General features: G+C 35.8%; 1 protein-coding gene across 4 annotated transcripts; it reads right to left on the bottom strand.

Annotated features, from left to right (window-relative positions):
- Positions 1–1,299: 1,299 nt before the first annotated feature.
- Positions 1,300–16,494, bottom strand: LOC127879058 (electron transfer flavoprotein subunit alpha, mitochondrial-like). 4 transcript variants are annotated; one of them, XR_008048900.1, is made up of 10 exons: positions 16,355–16,494; positions 13,507–13,653; positions 12,494–12,575; positions 12,072–12,154; positions 11,225–11,324; positions 10,821–10,931; positions 7,578–7,682; positions 5,271–5,422; positions 1,853–2,058; positions 1,300–1,506 (listed from the first exon to the last, which is right to left on the bottom strand). XR_008048900.1 is itself a non-coding variant. In XM_052425646.1 (10 exons), exons 1-10 carry the CDS (start codon positions 16,478–16,480, stop codon positions 1,471–1,473), a joined length of 1,089 nt encoding a protein of 362 aa, XP_052281606.1. In that variant the 5' UTR covers positions 16,481–16,494; the 3' UTR covers positions 1,300–1,470. The 4 variants fall into 4 exon arrangements, 3 of the variants coding, with proteins under 3 accessions (XP_052281606.1, XP_052281607.1, XP_052281608.1); XM_052425646.1 differs by having other exon boundaries at positions 1,853–1,999; XM_052425647.1 differs by lacking the exons at positions 1,300–1,506; positions 1,853–2,058 and adding an exon at positions 3,783–3,875.
- Positions 16,495–20,869: the final 4,375 nt, after the last annotated feature.

Raw genomic sequence — 20,869 nt, 5'->3', positions numbered from 1 at the left:
GCACTTTCATGAAAGGCAAATATAGTCAGCCAATGTTTCATGTGATACGTTAACACTTTTTAAGTCAATTCAGAATGTTTTCTACTTTCTTCAGTTAAAGAATTTTTAACAAATGCAAAAAATCCATTTATTCATTCAACAATTATACAAAGAATTTTCATGAAGATTGGACTACAACTGTGACTCCTGAAGTGTTAACAAAATTGTAATAAAGGCATATAATGAAAACTGCCCCGCCCCCTGGACAAAACGTTTTCAACGGACCGGAACCATTTTCAAACAAAGTCAAGCTTATAATGTGATTTCTAGAGCGTTAACAAGGTTCACTATAGATATATAAGGAAAACTGCCTCGCCCCCCCTGGCAGTCATGTTTTTCAACGAACCGGATCCATTTTTTAACTAGGCCAACATGTCATTAAGACAAATGATATGACCAAGTTGCATGAAGATTAAACGTTAAATGTGACTTCTAGAATGTTCAAACAAGCTTCTTCTTTAATTTGACCAAGTGACCTCTAGAGTGTTAACAAGGTAAACGACTAACGCTGACATTGGACGACGCGTGACGGACAAAAGGCGATCACAAAAGCTCACCATGAGCACATTGTGCTCAGGTGAGCTAAAAACAGAAAACAATGCTGGGCATGAAAGGTGTTAAATTAAGTAATAATCTTTACTATTCTACCCTTAAAAGTTCAATGTATTGATACAGCTTTACAGCATAAGCATTTGCAGTTAATGTCAAGTGTCAGCTGAGTACACAGTGTAATATACTCTCCTACTGGTAGTATCTGCATTGATCTGGATTTCTAAACAAACGCAGGATATGTACCTGGCTTGCATGGATATTAATGTGTTTCATATAAACAGTAATGAAACAAAAACATTGTGAAAATTCAGAATACACATTCCTTGGGATCTTGTATTGATCTTGATAACGCATAATATCAAAATTAATTTCATGAGAATAATAGTGATTGTAAAGGATTTAAATGTTTATGTATGAAGTTTCATTACAACTGAATATGTTCTCAAGTTAATAGGTGTTTAGTAACAAATGACATTGATCTCAACCATCTTATTAACAATCAGACATGAGGTCGTCATTCAAGGCTTCTTCAAGAGTTACAAACAAATTACAGCCATTGAAACTATCTTATACTGTGTTTAAGTAGTAAAAACATGTTAATTTTTGACATCATTATTTCATGTATCACTATCTGTAATGTTACTATTACTTTATGGAAATATTTGGAAAAGCATACTGACTGGGATAGAAAAAAATCAACATCATATCAACAATACTTAGTCCAAATTTATTTTTTATACTTTGAATAATGTTATAATAATAAAATACACATGTACACACATTGAAAAAAGAGAGCAAATATGTGTTGAATCCTTTAAAAGTAATATCTCTCAAACAAATGTCCATTTGATGCCTACATATCCCAGCTAACGTGCACAATTAAACCTTCACCATACTCGACATCTCAGGGATCGCCTGAAACAATCACATTGTTAAGAGAATGTATGACATATAAAGCAAACCAGGAGATCTTACAAAAACGAAGATAAGAACATGATAATTGCAAAATGTATAGATCACAGAAAATCCTTTTACAATTTTCATTTTAAATAGATGTGGGTGCATATTAGTACATGTACAAAGAACTAATATGTTAACCACACAGAGACATAAAAAAAAGATGATATAAGATCTAAGTGTTGTCCCTAATAAGCCAGAGCAGTCTGCACAGGCTAATCTGGTAAATACTTTAAGCAAGTGCATTAAGTCCTGTTTTCCCAAAGCGAAACTCAATTGTATTACAATGTGAAGGGGACAATACCTTGAAGAGGTCCTGGACCAGTCCGTAGTCTGCCACCTGGAAGATGGGCGCCTCAGGGTCCTTGTTGATGGCCACGATCACCTTACTGTCCTTCATGCCCGCCAGGTGCTGAATGGCCCCTGATATGCCCACTGCGATGTACAGGTCCTAGAGAGAGAAGAGGTGGAGTGTTTGATATGAACCTTGCCCACTGCGATGTACAGGTCCTAGAGAGAGAAGAGGTGATTGTTTGATATGAACCTTGCCCACTGCGATGTACAGGTCCTAGAGAGAGAAGAGGTGGATTGTTTGATATGAACCTTGCCCACTGCGATGTACAGGTCCTAGAGAGAGAAGAGGTGGATTGTTTGATATGAACCTTGCCCACTGCGATGTACAGGTCCTAGAGAGAGAAGAGGTGATTGTTTGATATGAACCTTGCCCACTGCGATGTACAGGTCCTAGAGAGAGAAGAGGTGATTGTTTGATATGAACCTTGCCCACTGCGATGTACAGGTCCTAGAGAGAGAAGAGGTAATTGTTTGATATGAACCTTGCTCACTGCAATGTACAGGTCCTAGAGAGAGAAGAGGTGGATTGTTTGATATGAACCTTGCCCACTGCAATGTACAGGTCCTAGAGAGAGAAGAGGTGGAGTGTTTGATATGAACCTTGCTCACTGCAATGTACAGGTCCTAGAGAGAGAAGAGGTGATTGTTTGATATGAACCTTGCCCACTGCGATGTACAGGTCCTAGAGAGAGAAGAGGTAATTGTTTGATATGAACCTTGCCCACTGCGATGTACAGGTCCTAGAGAGAGAAGAGGTGGATTGTTTGATATGAACCTTGCTCACTGCAATGTACAGGTCCTAGGGAGAGAAGAGGTGATTGTATGATATGATCCTTGCTCACTGCAATGTACAGGTCCTAGAGAGAGAAGAGGTGGATTGTTTGATATGAACCTTGCTCACTGCAATGTACAGGTCCTAGAGAGAGAAGAGGTGGAGTGTTTGATATGAACCTTGCTCACTGCAATGTACAGGTCCTAGAGAGAGAAGAGGTGGATTGTTTGATATGAACCTTGCTCACTGCAATGTACAGGTCCTAGAGAGAGAAGAGGTGGAGTGTTTGATATGAACCTTGCCCACTGCGATGTACAGGTCCTAGAGAGAGAAGAGGTGATTGTTTGATATGAACCTTGCTCACTGCGATGTACAGGTCCTAGAGAGAGAAGAGGTGGAGTGTTTGATATGAACCTTGCCCACTGCGATGTACAGGTCCTAGGGAGAGAAGAGGTAATTGTTTGATATGAACCTTGCCCACTGCGATGTACAGGTCCTAGAGAGAGAAGAGGTGGAGTGTTTGATATGAACCTTGCCCACTGCGATGTACAGGTCCTAGAGAGAGAAGAGGTGGATTGTTTGATATGAACCTTGCTCACTGCAATGTACAGGTCCTAGGGAGAGAAGAGGTGATTGTATGATATGAACCTTGCTCACTGCAATGTACAGGTCCTAGAGAGAGAAGAGGTGGATTGTTTGATATGAACCTTGCTCACTGCAATGTACAGGTCCTAGAGAGAGAAGAGGTGGAGTGTTTGATATGAACCTTGCTCACTGCAATGTACAGGTCCTAGAGAGAGAAGAGGTGGATTGTTTGATATGAACCTTGCCCACTGCAATGTACAGGTCCTAGAGAGAGAAGAGGTAATTGTTTGATATGAACCTTGCTCACTGCAATGTACAGGTCCTAGAGAGAGAAGAGGTGGATTGTTTGATATGAACCTTGCCCACTGCAATGTACAGGTCCTAGAGAGAGAAGAGGTGGAGTGTTTGATATGAACCTTGCCCACTGCGATGTACAGGTCCTAGAGAGAGAAGAGGTAATTGTTTGATATGAACCTTGCTCACTGCAATGTACAGGTCCTAGAGAGAGAAGAGGTGGAGTGTTTGATATGAACCTTGCTCACTGCAATGTACAGGTCCTAGAGAGAGAAGAGGTGGAGTGTTTGATATGAACCTTGCCCACTGCGATGTACAGGTCCTAGAGAGAGAAGAGGTGATTGTTTGATATGAACCTTGCTCACTGCGATGTACAGGTCCTAGAGAGAGAAGAGGTGGAGTGTTTGATATGAACCTTGCCCACTGCGATGTACAGGTCCTAGAGAGAGAAGAGGTAATTGTTTGATATGAACCTTGCCCACTGCGATGTACAGGTCCTAGAGAGAGAAGAGGTGGATTGTTTGATATGAACCTTGCTCACTGCAATGTACAGGTCCTAGAGAGAGAAGAGGTGGAGTGTTTGATATGAACCTTGCTCACTGCAATGTACAGGTCCTAGAGAGAGAAGAGGTGGAGTGTTTGATAAGAACCGTGCTCACTGCAATGTACAGGTCCTAGAGAGAGAAGAGGTGGAGTGTTTGATATGAACCTTGCCCACTGCGATGTACAGGTCCTAGAGAGAGAAGAGGTGGAGTGTTTAATATGAACCTTGCCCACTGCGATGTACAGGTCCTAGAGAGAGAAGAGGTGGAGTGTTTGATATGAACCTTGCCCACTGCGATGTGCAGGTCCTAGAGAGAGAAGAGGTGGAGTGTTTGATATGAACCTTGCCCACTGCGATGTACAGGTCCTAGAGAGAGAAGAGGTAATTGTTTGATATGAACCTTGCTCACTGCAATGTACAGGTCCTAGGGAGAGAAGAGGTGATTGTATGATATGAACCTTGCCCACTGCGATGTGCAGGTCCTAGAGAGAGAAGAGGTGGAGTGTTTGATATGAACCTTGCTCACTGCAATGTACAGGTCCTAGAGAGAGAAGAGGTGGAGTGTTTGATATGAACCTTGCTCACTGCAATGTACAGGTCCTAGAGAGAGAAGAGGTGGATTGTTTGATATGAACCTTGCTCTGGAAAAATGGGTCTTCATGCATATGTGGTGTCATCTCACATTTACTGTGCTGTGCAGTCTGGTCAGGGGCTACCTTGTCTGCTAATGTGACCATGAAATTCATTGTAGACAGGGTAGCTCCTGACCTCGTGCAGGTGCATAAGGTGGTCTGGAGCTACGCAGGCATAATATGGCAGAAGACCATGCAGTGTACTAACTGAACTCACTGTCCATACTTCAAACATGGTTGATTAAGCTCTTGTACAGACCCTTTCATATAAATCCTTTATGTGAAGATTCTGCTTATGAAGTTTATTCTACATCTATATTTTGTCTGTCGCACAAAATTTCAAAGAAAGATTTCTTTTTTGTTCACAAGCATAAATAACAAACAGGCAAAAACATATAATTATTGGTCTAGCTTCTTGTTGACCTTTATGAACCAACATAACATTCAAACTAACACATATATTAATCTCATTTGGCCACATGATAAAACCATTTCCCACATCTACACCAATATAACACACACACAGTAATGACACACATACCGGGGCCACTATTTTGCCAGTTTGGCCAATCTGCATGTCATTAGGCACGAAGCCAGCATCCACGGCAGCCCTTGAGGCCCCCACTGCTGCCTTCATCTTGTCTGCCAGCTCATAAAGCATACCAAAATTCTCACCATTCTTCATGCCTCGGCCTATATGGAAAGCAGAGCATACATTGAGCAGTCCGCAAATGTTTATCAAGGATGACACTTTCCGCCTTAACTGCATTTTCACTAAGACAGACTTTCTTATATAAAAAATGTAATAAAAGCCAAAAGTATTGTCCCTGATTAGCCTGTGACAGGAAAATCAAGGAAAACTCTTTATGTAGATGCATTGAACCCTGTTTAGTCATAATCATGACATTTCTTCCTGCTCTGCTTTGAAATATATTTTCAAGGGCAAATAACTCAGAAATATATGGGGATGAAAAGTATCTTAAAAAACTACACTTAAGGTTAATAACATTTTTAAAGTATCAATTTGATTGTTTAAGAAAAGTGGGAGAATTATGTTCTACAAATTTTTAACATTTTATGAGGTCAAATAGACCACAAGAAAAATCAAGAGCGTGATTCTTATATACTTCCTAAAAATGCAGTAATGATTAACCGTCTCAACTCTTAATGCTTTTACACCATACGCTCACTAGCTCTTAAGGCTGTTTCACATTAAATGAACTTGAAAAATGGATTAGTTTTATCTTTAGATTAAAGGAAATTGGGAAATGATTAAGATTTTTAAGGAGATATTCAACAGCATGATGCAAATGAATATCCTTAATCATATATATTCCAATACAAAGCATCTTGAAGAACATAAACATTCATGTGATATTAAGAAAACAAGAAATTGAAATTCATGTCTTTGCTGAGGTTCAAATTCAAAACTATGATTTTTGATATCTAACAGCAGTTGCCATTAATACCAGACATTCTTAACACACACAAATATGAATATGCATTTTTTTAGTATATAAGAGATACTAATCATTTAAAGACAAAGAAAAAAGCATTACATTCACACTTAATAATAAGCTTTCATGAAGAATCAATGTTTGCCTCCAAAAGTTAGCAAATACTATTTGAGGACTGATTGACTAGAATCATCCAATCAATGTCTACAAATACAACCACTAACCTAAATGTATCCTTGCGATGCTTTACATAATACAGTGTCTGACACATATAGGATCTGGCATGAATTGTCATATCATACCATATTTGCTTAAACGAGTTCAGGAATTTTGTTAGTAAGCCAGCCTTTGGCTAGCTTACTAATGAATTTCCTGGACGAGTTTTATCAAATATGGTATGATATGACAATGAGTGTCAGATCTTTTTTATCACATGCTTTTAAATGAGAAAATTAAATAAATATTTACCCAAACATAATGATAAATCCCGAATATTGTTTACATTTCGTGACGTCATTTGACGTTGCAGCATCATTTCAGCAAAATAACAAAATGTGATTGGTCAATCGAACGAATACAAAGCCAATGAAAACGCTTAAAAAGTATATTACACATGTGCGAGATTAAAATCTTCGTAATGGCTATTTTACATGTGAAACAGGGTATTGTATGTGATAAAAAGATTTTTGGGTTTCAGGTCAAATACTGAACCTTACTTAGAGCTAAGAGGTAACTGAGGATAAGATTTTAAAATTTGTAATTGATGTAACTTATTCAACTGACATAATTTTAACCAGTATGCAATGGTTGAATGGGGAATTAAGGATAACAAGCAAATTCGTTGAATTGATATCCCCCGCCATTATACTTCTGGACACAAACATTTTCTGGACGGATGGACAACGCCAATGTGCATCATTCTCTTATCCATATATATACTCATACCAAGTTTCAATGAAATCCGTCAAAGCACTTCCAAAATATGGCTCCAGACACACAAATAAGCATTTTTTCAAGATACAAATAGCCATAACTCCGTTATTATCAGATGGTGTTCAATGCCGTTTGGTGTGCATCATTCTCTTATCCATATATATATACTTATACCAAGTTTCAAGGAAATCCCCTAAAGCACTTCCAAGATATGGCTCCGGACACATAAGTGCCGGACGGACGAAATGAAAGACGGACAACGCCTAAACAATATCCCTCCGCCTATGGCGGGGGATAACAATTGTGAAAAGTTAATTTGTTGGCTTTGTAAATGCTCACTTTATCCGTTCAAAAAGCCAAGTAATAAAATGGAAAAAAATATTGAAATTTCAAAGGGATAGTTTTTAAGCAATTCATGTCATCAGCAACATTAAAGGGAATATGAAGACATGACATACCTCCAGAGATCACAATTCTGGCACTGGCAAGCGCTGGACGATCACTCTTGGTTAATTCCTGGCTGATAAACGATGACTGGTCATTCTTTACGGCTTCACCAGAGACTACAATAACAATTGATGATGAGATTTGATCAACAGTGCATGCAAAAAGTTTTTCTGAGAGCTAAGGCTTTAATTTGTATTGAGATCCTTTTTAAAATTCAAATGTCTACAATATTTTGTTGAATTTAATATTTACTTTGCAAGCAATGTCTGCATATGAGCTACCTACAAAGAAAATTACAGCAAAATACCTTCAAAAGTATTAATCAAAAATTCAAAAAATTATTTAGCACAAATTATTTTTCTATTTTTTGTAACAGTGACCTGACTGGAAACAAATAGAATCCCAACCTTAGCTACATTCAATTTTTGTTTAAGCACAACATCTCCATCAAAACTCAAGTTATTGAGTGGATACTGTTTTATTTTTTTAGTAACAGTGAACGTGATCCTGCTTGCACCAAATGCAATCCCAACATACATCTGCATGTAAGATACTTTCTGTCAAACACACATAGTCACAGAAAAAATACCTCCATCCAAACTTAAGTTATTGAGCAGAAAATCGTTTTCTATTTGTATAAACAGTTTCTTTAGCCCACAAGCCCCAAATCCAATCTCTCACTAGATCAGAGTGTCATCTACAAACACACAATTACATAGTTTCTGCACAATATCTCCATCCAAAGTGAAATAACTCAACGCAAACTACCATATTATGCATATTCTTAGAAGGTGTTTAGATATTGACCCAACTGGCCACAAACGCAACCCTATGCTAGCTCTAGGTGTCAGCAAGAGATAAGAATTGTTGCTTGCATTTGTTTCCTTGATTTGTATTAGTACAATAAGGGACACAATTATGCTAAATTGCAGGTAAGAGCAATAGAAAAAGTAAGTGACCTTACACAATTACCCCAAACACGTGTGAAATTTTAGTTGAATACCTGTTGTAGAAACAGTAAAATGAAGATATTGAATATTTATATTTATTAATTTTCTAATTACAGAAGGGGAAGAAATCTGCTAAATTGCAGATCAGACTTAAGGAACTTTGTCATCCTTGACCTCAAGCATTATTCCCAAACACATGCATGAATTCAATTGAATACCTGTAGTAGAAAACTGTAGAATGATAATGCACTTTACTGTTGCCCATTACGGTGAAGCATATGCAACATTTGGGTAAGGAGAATAGCTCTGATTCAGTTGTGTTCGGTGAATAGTTGAGTAATAAATAGGGATGGCAAAATTATTCCAATATTCGAATATTCGAATTAATGGTCAGCATTCAAATAATAAAAATTATATTCGCATATTCGCATTTTTTTCCAAACGTAATTTCCCCAATATTTAATGCCGCTTACTACAAAGCACCCGAAATCACTTGGGATTAACATGTTTGACGTGACGTTTTTCGTGTCAAACTGATAACGCGGCCCGTATCAGTGTTGATTGCGCAATGCAATATACACGCACTAAGAAAGGCCCCGTACTGTTGTTTGTCAATGGGTTGCAAATTAACGGTTTTAATTGACTGGCGAATAATAATTAAGTTGATGTGATCACAGTATGTACAGCCAATAAAATGTGTGAATTACTCAAATCGCGCAAAAGGCCCGAACTGTTGTTTGAATAGGCATTAAAATATGTGAATTACTAAAAGTAACAAATGATATAAATTAGAACATCATCAAGGGATCATAATTCAAATCTGAAAATACCACCAGACCCTTCTGAAGTATGGAAATACTTTACACGGTCTGTGGATCAGAAGACCGCAACGTGTAATGTGTGTAAAATAAGTCTTACATATGCGAGGTCTACTACAAATCTGTGGAATCATGTCACCACCGAAAGGACTTTGCATGACTTATTGATATGTTTCTTAGAATCTATTTATAAACGTACATGATGTCGTTATTTTAAAAATTCAAATAAAAATTAAATTCTATGACATGATGTTTTTCCTTATATTTGTAATGGAATTGTTGGTGTACTTTGCATGCTTTATTGATATGCTTCTTTATATAAACGTACATGCAAACGTGACTTTAAAAATGTTCAAATAAAAATAAAATTCTATGACACGTATTTTCCTTCCATTTGTGCCCGATTACAGTATCGGTAATAGTATTAGCCGACAGCGATGCAATTATTCGATAGCAACGTTAATAAACAGTCTCGTAATTATGCAAACGGATATAACGTACAAAACAAGGGACAAAATTGTCACAAAACAAGGTTATCATTGTGAAAAAAAATCTAATAAAGGGAGAAAACTCAAACTGAACTTTTGAAATGAACAAACAAAATTAACCCCCTTTGTAAGTTTGTTTTAAAAAAAAATCTATTTTTAGTCGTGGCGACCTTGACATTGGAGATATTGACGTGATTCTTTCGTGCGACACACCGTCCCAAGATGGTGAACAAATGTGCCAAATGATTTTAAAATCTCACAATGAATGACATAGTTATGGCCAGGACAAGCTCATTTATGGCCATTTTTGACCTTTGAACTCAAAGTGTGACCTTGACCTTGGAGATATCGACGTAATTATTTCGCTCAACACACCGTCCAATGATGGTGAACAAATTAGCCAAATGATTTTAAAATCTGACAATGAACGACATAGTTATGGCCCGGACAAGCTTGTTCCGCCCGCCCGCCAGCCAGCCAGCCCGCCCGCATTCGCCAATCTAATGACCAGTTTTTTCCTTCGGAAAACCTGGTTAACAATGGAAGTTCACACATAACAAGCTAAAATCTATCCAGTCGATTTATGTGAATATTCGAATATTCGATTGAATGGATTTGCAAACATTCGAATACCGATATTGGTATTAGATGCCATTCCTAGTAATAAATGATTCTTATCAGCGGTGATCGTTACACAAATGCAGAGGAAACAGTGCATGGAACCATAACAATCATTGCGTTACCAAATGCCACTTAGTTAGGCCCTTTGACACAATTGATATCCCTTAGAAAATCTTACAAATTTTCAGCCCTTTCTTACAAGATTAGGTTTAAGTTTTAAAGCCTTAATTTCCAACCATCAGATATTGATAAGCACTAAACAGCCAACAAAAAAGAGTTACTTGCAGGCTGTTCTGGCTTAATGCAGGCTGCATATAGCCATTTTTTCTTTGTTTTAGAGCAGGAAAGTGTTGGACTAGGCCTAATGACCACTGTACCCTTTTCAGTGACTCCAGACCCTCCTGTTGTTTGGGCAGCCTCAAATGCTGTGCCACGCACAGTGATACACTTCACTGCATCACTGGACTTGAGTGTCTGGATGGCATTACCTGAAATAGCAATTCATGTGTCTAACGTCTTACAGGCATTATGAAGGCATCACTCTGACAATCTCAAAAACCAACACATTATTAAACTATTCAATTTCTAGCAACAAACATTTAGAACTGTATATAAAAAGTTAATGGCTATTTAATTCTCCCATACTTTTCTAAACAGGCCAAACATTATCATCACCAAAAAAATATAAATTAAAAAAAAAATCTTTTTTAAACAATATGATTGTATCATTAAAACCACTATTTAATTAAATTCTCCCCCCTGAAAGAAAGTAGCATTTTACCAGCATAGATTGTTCTCACAAACGTGTCCTTGTCCTTGATTCCAATGATCTCAGATATTGGGGACACGTCCAGCTTGGCTGCTATCCGAGGTATCAAGCCCTGCATTCAGTGATAAATATACTTATTTATATTGTTTGACAGATTGCTTGGATTTGTCTTCAATACTACAGGCATATCAAAATAGTCAATTAGTTTAAAAACATAAGTGGTTTTTCAGTACTTTAGCACTAAACAAATTATTCTTCATTTCAAGAAAGAAGGAAGAAAATACTGCAGTCATACCAGGTGATTGCATGACCATAAAATGAACATGCTGGGATTGGTATTAATTTGCATGATAATAGTTAAATATTATGCTAAAATGAAATTAAGTTAATACAGACCAACTGACCAAAGTGACAAACACGTTTTCACAGTCTAACTACTTACAACTTCTTTGAAGAGGGCCATTATAAAATTATAACAAGAGCACCGCATTATGGGTGCCAATACTCGGCTGCGGGTGCATTTTTAATAAATGAAAGCTTGTCAGATTATTTTTTTTACAGGTCACAGTGACCTTGACCTTTGACCTATTGACCCCAAATGGGCGTGGCGTGTAGAACTCATCAAGGTGCATCTACATATGAAGTTTCAAAGTTGTAGGTGGAAGCACTTTGATTTAAGAACAAATGTAAAGGTTTAAGCATGACGCCGGCGGACGACGAGCTGGCTATGACAATACCTCGAGTTTTCTCCGAAAACAGCTGATCTAAAAATTATCGAACATTACAAAAAGTATAACCTAGATACCTACAATAAGTATACAGTTTTTAAAAAGTATTATTAAAGAAATAAGGAACATACCTTTCCTGTGGCACTAGCAGGTGCAATCACATACTTGAAGTTAAACTGTTTTTGTAATGCCAATACCAATGATGTCAATGCCTCTGAAGTTATTTGCAAAAATCAAGGACATTTTAAGATAATAAAGCAACAAAATCAGCTCTTACAATATATATATATCACAAACAAAGTTCTTATTTGGGCATAAGTATATGGAAATACAACCAAAAGTAAATTAACACAAATATTGCTACATGTATATTTTTAAGAAAATGATAAAACTGATACTTAAATATTTTTATACATATTTTTTATTTAGGATAAAAGCATTTTTTGTGCCTTTAGTTTTTTCAAAAATGCAAATTCAAGCATTCTTCAAAGGTTATATTTGATGGGATCCATTACAGAATACTGCTTAACTTCTCAACAAACTTCAATCCTACCTGGAAGGAATCCTTTGTATACTTCATTGTCTGCAACCAGCACTTTCTTAACTCCATTGACTTTGCTCAGTTCCTCTGCAACCTTCAAGATAAAAAAAATAAGTTAAAAATTACAAGTAAATACACATTTGAGTCTACAATTGATTATGTAAATTGGTACTTGATTCTAAAAACGGAATGCCCCTTGTACATGAACCTTTCATTATTTTAAGCACACTGTCTTCTTGCTTAAAACTTAGAAAATTTGATTTTATATAACAATACATTTAAGAAATGATATCCAGGTTAGTCAGGAGCATTTTTATACAAAGATATTTATACATTCATGAGTGAAACAGATACATTCCTCCCATTAAATGAAACGAATTAAGCATTTGTCTGAACATGTCTGGGACTTAAAATAGTTACAAGTCAAGGACATAACATTCTAGCATGTTGGGACATAATATTTTAACATGTCTGGAACATAATGTTGGACATTATGTAGAAACATACAGGTAATGTTGTAATATTTCTAATACAAAAATGTTGTAACATTTTGGGGAATTAATAATGTGTAACATGTCTGGGACAAAAAGTTGCACCATGTTTAGGAAATTAACATTGTCAAATTTACGGGTCATAATAATTGTAACTTGTCTGGGACATAATTTTAAAACATGTTTGGGGCATAATGATGTAACATTGTTTTGTCAAACAAATAATGTATAAATGTGGAGTAAATTAATGGCATTTGTGACTATTTAGTTAATAAATTGCATGGGAACTTTTCATGCAAAAGCTGGTTTACTAAGTGTACATGTACTTAATTATTCTAGTAGCTGCCAACTTACCAACTTAATTCAGAGGTAGGGGAGAGTGACCGTAAAAAGAATTTCATGGCCATTCACCCACAATGATTAAGTTAAATTGTCTGAATGGATATTAAACATGCAATCCTCAGATTTGAAGCAAAAAAATGACAGTGCATTATCAAGCTAGCGGACCCAGTCTTATCCATTGTCATGCTTTACCTTTCCACACTGACTTCCAGCCACGAGGCAAGTGACATCGCCTGTTTTCTGAGCGGCAGTGATGGCATTCAATGTGACTGGAGTCAGCACCTCATTGTTGTGTTCAGCAATCACCAGGGTACTCTGCAGCCTCCTCAGGAGAGCCACCTGAACAGACCCACACACTATAGTAAATACATGTCAGTGTATGACTAGATGATAAAATTTTGCCTATTCGGAGTTTAAAGTATTCTTTGGTTTTATTTTAAAATTTATAGGGTCAGGGAAATTATTGGTTGCCATTTTGCCCAGGGCATGTGAATTAAGAATAGGCAATTCAATTTCAAAAGTTTGAAGTCGGACTGGACAGGTAGCTTTTATTTAAACATGAATACCCCTCTTATATAAATTGACTACTGCATACAAAATTAATAATCATACATTTAGACGTATGTTGAGTTTATAGCAAAGTTCTGTCTTATTGTGAAAAATCAACAAAAAATCGCCTTCCATTATAACTGACATTTGGATGTCAAGAATTACACACTTCAATTTTAGGGTAATATTTGTGAAACTTTTAGCTGTTTTGGGCATACTTGATGGATTTTCATCAAATAAACGGTGTTTAATCATAGATGGACGCTTCCTGCTGGCAACCACAACGACATATAACATGTGTGCATTGTTTGATCTTTCATGCTGTTGCATAGTGTTATTCAATACACCTGTGAAATCATTGTTGGATATATTTTCTGTTATTAAATATATATGGACCAAACAATTTTTTTTAAGTACCTTTGCAATAAACAAAGATTAATAAACAAATTAGCCATGGATTTCACCAGTATTAAATAGTTGATAAGTTCTTTGTAGGTAAATTGTTTGTTGTTGCATTGTTTGCATTAATTCACTTAATCTATTACTCATTTTCTTAATACACCAGTATTTGGTCACTTGAGGATAAGTTATGCAATGTTTCTTCTGTACATTTTATATTTATTAAGGTTCATGTAAAGTGTAAAAAGGCGTATTCTTCACATAGGATTACTTCAATAAATATTATGGCAATAAATTCAATTTATAAGTCAATAGCCTCGTAAACACTTTGTGAACATATAAGAAAATGCTAATAAGAAAAATATGATGCAAAATGTTGCTTTTGAAGAAATATACAGCGCATGCATGAAATTATCAAAATAACAAACGGAGTTAAATTGAACAAATTCCTTTGGTCAAAATATTGTATAAACTTAATGTTAGGTACTACAAATGAAAAGTCCACACAACACACACACACAATCCTAAAATATGCAAAAAAAACATAAAAAAATGTCAAAAGTTAACACAATAATTGGGAACTTCTTGAAGTATGGTGGACTTACCAGTGAACCTTCATTTTCAAAATTACTTATTTACTCGCAATACAGTACTCATAGTCAAAAAATGACACAATTACAAAAAATAAACTATATTACCAAAAGGCAAACACTTTGATTGTTCATTTGAAATATATAGGACTCGGAACGACGACTAATTGGCTACCTTAAAACAAATTACAACATGTTTATGTCACATCTCGAACTCCATACACGTTAGTTAAACATGTGGGGCATAAAACATCCGGTTTCAAGAAGTCAACATAACAATATTTCAATTAACGATCTAGGCATAATATTTGTGGGATCGGAAAAATGAATTATACAAATGTTGGGCACACGTACATATTAAACCAACTGAACACTTACATTTCTATAAAAACCTTGTCATCGGTCAAAAAATGCATTGGTTATTGTATTGTCATGTTTACTTGTTCAGGTAGCCATTATTTGCCGGAAGTATATTTGAAAAATATTTCGTTTCAAAATCGATAATTTATAAATTACTCACGATCCGTTTGTTCTAAAATTTGTATAATTTGTTTATTATGTAATTTCAAGTTATGTTATAAAGTAAATAATCAATATAAGCAATATTTAACAAATTCGCAAATACGAATCAATACACATTTCTGACCAAGATGGACGACCGATGAAATTAAATTGGGAGGAGAGTCAATTATATCAAGATTCTTTTCAAATAGTGCGTTTCAAGTAAGTGTCATTGTTATGGAGATATTATGAAAATGATATATTTTCATTAATTTTATTTTATAAGATCATAACTCTTATTGATCGCATGCTATGCGCGTGGAATGTTAGTATTTTTCCAAAATCTATAAATAGCGACTCATGGCATTGACATGTTCATTTTGAAATACGCATAGTGTCTTTGTGGGGCTGTATTGACGCAATTCAATGCTAGGAGTACATTACATATAACTTGCATATACTGTTGGTGTTTTTATTCGGTGCATTTGTGTTTTTTTTAATGAAATTGAGAATTTGCCATACATTGCAATATTTTTGCTAATAATTACATTATTACTAACATTTGTGAGTGTTTTTTTTAATTGTATACATATATGGAATAAAAATGTGATTATTGCAACCATATGTAAATTTCATTAACTTATTTTGGGTATTACTGATCATTTTTATATTTTAAAATTTCATCTATGTGGGGTCATTTTGGGACTTTACATGAACCTTAACATGAAATTACGCAACTAGACGTTACAATTTGCCTTTCTGCGAAAAAATGTCTCAATATTTATTTACGATTGGAAAAGTAGTAATTATGTGTTTGATTTTCTATTGACAATCAAAACGTAATGCGGCTGACATGTCGACCCTACAGGCTACAAACAAAGCTGTTTATGTAACAGCAAAACTGTTGACCTAAGAGACATTTTGTATCATCGATACGCAGTTTCAATATTTATTGTCTGCTACAAAAAACACAGTCATCAAAATAAAAAATACTTTTATACCGTTTGTGAAAGTGAATGCGGACGGGGCGCCCAATGCGGACGATTTATCCTTGAAAACATAGTGTCAGCCAAACTTCCGAAAGATGTTAAAATTGAGACCGGAGCGAAAAATATTGTCTTCGTCATAGTAGCTTGTGGTTACAAAACACTATTTTCAGTGGCAACAAAAATACTTAATCCAGGAACCTATATGTTTGTATAGGTCCCTGCTTAATCATAATCGCTTTACCTCACAATAAATTTCTAATGCCAGCTGTAATTTTACTGATAGTTTAAATATTGGAGGGGTTGAAAAATAAAGAATATAAGACCCAATTATAAATGGATAAACAAAATAGAAGCAATTTAGTATCAAATCATGAATCATGAGATCGAGTGACAGAACGGAAGTTACTTTCATATTTTGAATTACAGTACATACTATAAAATGTGTCGTTTTTTATTCAAATTATTTATTAATCACATATATGTTTATCAAAAAACTATTTTTCTCTATTTACTTACCGAGACCTGTAGCAGACCCAGCCCATATTCAATCAAATGTCTCGATACACTAGATAAGGTATGTATGTATCTATCTATACATCATTTATAAAATAGTTATATGAATATAAACGGGAAGGCAACAGATGATTGTCCGAGATCAAGGCAGGTATGTATTATTAAGCCTAAATGATATCGAGGATGACTATCACTTTGTCCTTATTCTGCTGATCAATGAAATACATTAATTCCATAGATCCCGTCAAAATATATACAATTTTATAAAACTTATTAATGGTTCAATCAAATATGCGTAGGAAAACTAGACATTACAAATGCTTTTAAAATTAATACGAGAAACTATTGTGTTTATGTAGTATAAAGAAGTATATTTTTCACAAAGAAAGCAAGTACAGAACAGTGTAATAATTGTTGCTTTTATTACACAAGGTTTGACATTGTGTGGCCATTTTTTTATTAACATCCATTTGACATTCTCACGAAAACACGTTTTTCACGTCAACTTAAATTTATTAATTTTCCAAATATGTTATTGTACATGTGTGATAACGACGATTAGCTTTATATGCTGAACCAAACTTAACTATTCTGTTAGGTTCTGTTTAAGTGTTCACGTTAATAACTAAATTTAATCTTTACTTTACTAAACAGAATCCATTCTGCTATTATTAGTAACAGAAACCTTAGTCTTTACCTCAATCATCCTTTACGAAATTAATACACGAACTCAGGTTGTGACCATGACCGCCCCTTGTCAATATCCATCAAACCAGCTGAATGTAAGTCTTTATAATGAAGTACATCGTAATTAAATATATATTTATAACAAGAGCTTTTTCACAGAAACCACAACAGATGTCCCCTACCGACTTAATGTTGTCGAAGTAATAATTGGTGAGACAATGCCAATAAAACAACAACGTGACTACTGCCCCTATATTACCCATTAACCACACGCCGATTTACATTGCATCATGCCGCATGCATGACGTGTTTTTTACGTTTATATGGTTCGATCGTTGACAACTGCCGAAACTCACTTGTGTCATTTGTATTATGTTGTCTTGTCCTCTTCAATTCAGTTCAGGAGGCTTGATACAATGCTGGCGGAGCCCGTCTTGCTCCAAAAAAATGCAACTGGTCGAACGAGACTTGCCAGCTCCCCCCCCCCCCCCCGAACTTTGTTTAGCCCGCGAGCAGAAGCGGTTACCAAGTTGTGGTTGGGTCAAGATCCGGGCCCAGAAGTGAATGTTGAGTGAAAGGTGAGAACCAGTGCGTCCGTCCTCCCGATAGAGCTGCTGCTAAGCGACAAGGTTCTATCACTACGCTGAGTACCACATACACCTCAATCATGGAAAATGTCGGAATGCTATCCGCAACAATATGAAATTGCACAATCTCACATGATGGTTAATATTACTATATTGATGAAGTATCATCACTTTATCATGTAAAACTTACATGTCAAACTAGTAAATGAGACATTATTTTCTAAACGTGACAATAACTCAGTTGATGTCGGAACAATGTCCATTTGGAAAGGATTAAATCAGGCTGCTTTGTGTTGGCATTAATTGTTTACAATATATTCATATCTGTAAAAGTGTGAGCATACTAATTGGCATTTTCGCCAGTATGCATATAAGAATTATCACTTAATAAAGGCATTGTAGCCGAGTAGCTATGTTTCTTGTTACTATAGTCAACAATTGTCATTTTTTCCTGCTTAACGACCCAATTCTTACCCATACGTTTTATCGTATTAATCCTCACAATATAATCTTTTCGCTTTTATATAACTTAATGTGTAAGTCACTTTCTGTGTTGGTGTACATCGCTTTTTTTATCGACGATATTGAAAGATGACAAACCGAAAAACACCCAAGCCTTCATAGAACACGTTTGAAAGTTATTTTATAAGTATACGGTACTTTCCACTAACTATACTGTTTCTTTCCGTTTGAAGTTAAAAAAGTATACGGTGACCATATGCACGGTAATATGGCCCTCTATCCACATACTGAGTTTCATTCACCTAAAATGTAAATGTGTTTTATTTGATTTAACGCCTATATCTATACACAAGTGCATATTCAGTGGCGTTTTACAACACATTGAAAAACATCATCAACACGTTCAGAGCATCAGTGAAGAAGTACTCCTCAGCATGAGCCTTATGGAGCTCATACAAATGTTTGTTCCCAGCTCCTGTGATGCTGCTATCATCGAAGCGACAGGAATTGTTGGTAATTTTAACACAACATTCTTTGTCCTTGTTAACGCCTCCCTCCCCAAGTGTGAACCAAATAAAACTCCCTTTAATTTATATTCAAACTATTGCTACCTAATAAACAACTACTGTTACCCGTTTTCTAGTTTTGAAGCAACATCTATTTCAGCATGCGAGATAATAAGAAGTAGTGTTTAAATATTTTTGAATTTGAATCAATGAAAGCTTGTCAGAAGTTGTTGTTTTTATTTGATGTCACAGTGACCTTTGACCAAGTGATCCAAAAATGAGTGTTAGGTGCGTAGAACTCATCAAGGTGCAGCTACATATGAAGTTTCAAAGTTGTAGGTGGAAGCACTTTGATTTTAGAGCCAATGTTAAGGTTTTAGCACGACGCAGATGCATGGCCTCGGCGGCGATCCAAACACCGGAATTCCGGTTTAACCCGAAAAACTTCACCCATGAACAATTTATTTTCATAATTAAGTGTTCACATTATTCAATCAGGATTATTAATAACTAGAGCTTTGTCACAGACGTGACGTATACCCCCACATGCCGCATTGACACAGACTATTTTGCAAGCTGTCTTCACAAAACAAGAGAATCTAAATGGTGATTTTTAAGAATTATTATGCCATTATTATTTATGGCCATTTTGACCTTTGAACTCTTGAATTCTTTCGCATGACAGGCTGTCCGATGATTGTGAACAAAATTAATGTACAGTCATTTTAAAATCTCACAATGAATGACATAGTTATGGCCCGGACAAGCTCATTTATGGCCATTTTTCACTTTTGAACTCCAAGTGCGACCTTGACCGTCAAGATATCGACGTAATTCTTTCGCATGACACATTGTCCAATGATTGTGAACAAATGTACTTAGTAATTTTAAAATCTCACAATGAATGACATAGTTATGGCCCGGACAAGATCATTTACAGCCATTTTTGACCTTTGAACTCAAAGTGTGACCTTGACCTTGGAAATATTGACGCAATTCTTTCGCGCGACACACCGTCCAATGATGGTGAACTAATTTGCCAAATGATTTTAAAATCTCACAATAAATGATAAAGTTATGGCCTGGACATGCATTTGACTTCTGAACTTCAAGTGTGACCTTGACCTTTGAGATGTTGACGTACTTCTTTCGCGCGACACACCGTCCCATGATGGTGAACAAATGTACCAAGTCATTTTAAAATTTAACGAAAAATGACATAGTTATGGTCCGGACAAAATTTCGGTTTAAAACACACTTAGTGACCCTGTGACCTAGTTTTTGACTCGGCATGACCCATATTTAAACTTGACCTTGACATCATCTACATACAACTTCTGACCAAGTTTGGTGAAGATCGGATGAAATTTTCTGGACAGACGGACAGACAGACAGACCGACAAAGTGACTCCTATATAGACCCCATTACCAGTAATGGGGGTTTAAAAAAGCCCCTTGAATTGATATTTGTGTTAAGTTTTACAAATTAAGCGTACATTTCACACCATTCCACTTTATTGCACAAATGTTCTACAACTACTTATCCTAGACATCTCATAAAAAATTATTCTGTAAGCATGTTTCCTTTTTCAGGGTGACTGTTATACCACACATTTTCTTTAATCAAAAGATGAAAACAAAGTTTCATGAGATATCTGGAATTAGTAAATATGTATTATGATTACAATTTTTAGAAAATTTATAATTTCCTTTCAGTGTTAACTTCAATACCTGTAGCTGCTATTCAGAGGAAAAGGTATGTAAAAGGACGA

This window comes from Dreissena polymorpha, chromosome 4 (genome assembly GCF_020536995.1).
Source record: "Dreissena polymorpha isolate Duluth1 chromosome 4, UMN_Dpol_1.0, whole genome shotgun sequence".
Classification (NCBI taxonomy): Eukaryota; Metazoa; Mollusca; class Bivalvia; order Myida; family Dreissenidae; genus Dreissena; species Dreissena polymorpha.
Note: the sequence above shows the minus strand (reverse complement) of the source record. Positions and strands in the feature narration are given on the sequence as shown.

Excerpts from the sequence above, each read along its gene's own strand:
- LOC127879058 (XM_052425646.1), bottom strand. The coding sequence starts at position 16,480 with ATGACGAAGACAATATTTTTCGCTCCGGTCTCAATTTTAACATCTTTC. Across the intron at positions 5,423-7,577 it reads CAGAATTGTGATCTCTGGAG|GCCGAGGCATGAAGAATGGT; the intron begins GTATGTCATGTC and ends CTTTCCATATAG. Across the intron at positions 1,507-1,852 it reads TGGTCCAGGACCTCTTCAAG|GCGATCCCTGAGATGTCGAG; the intron begins GTATTGTCCCCT and ends TGATTGTTTCAG.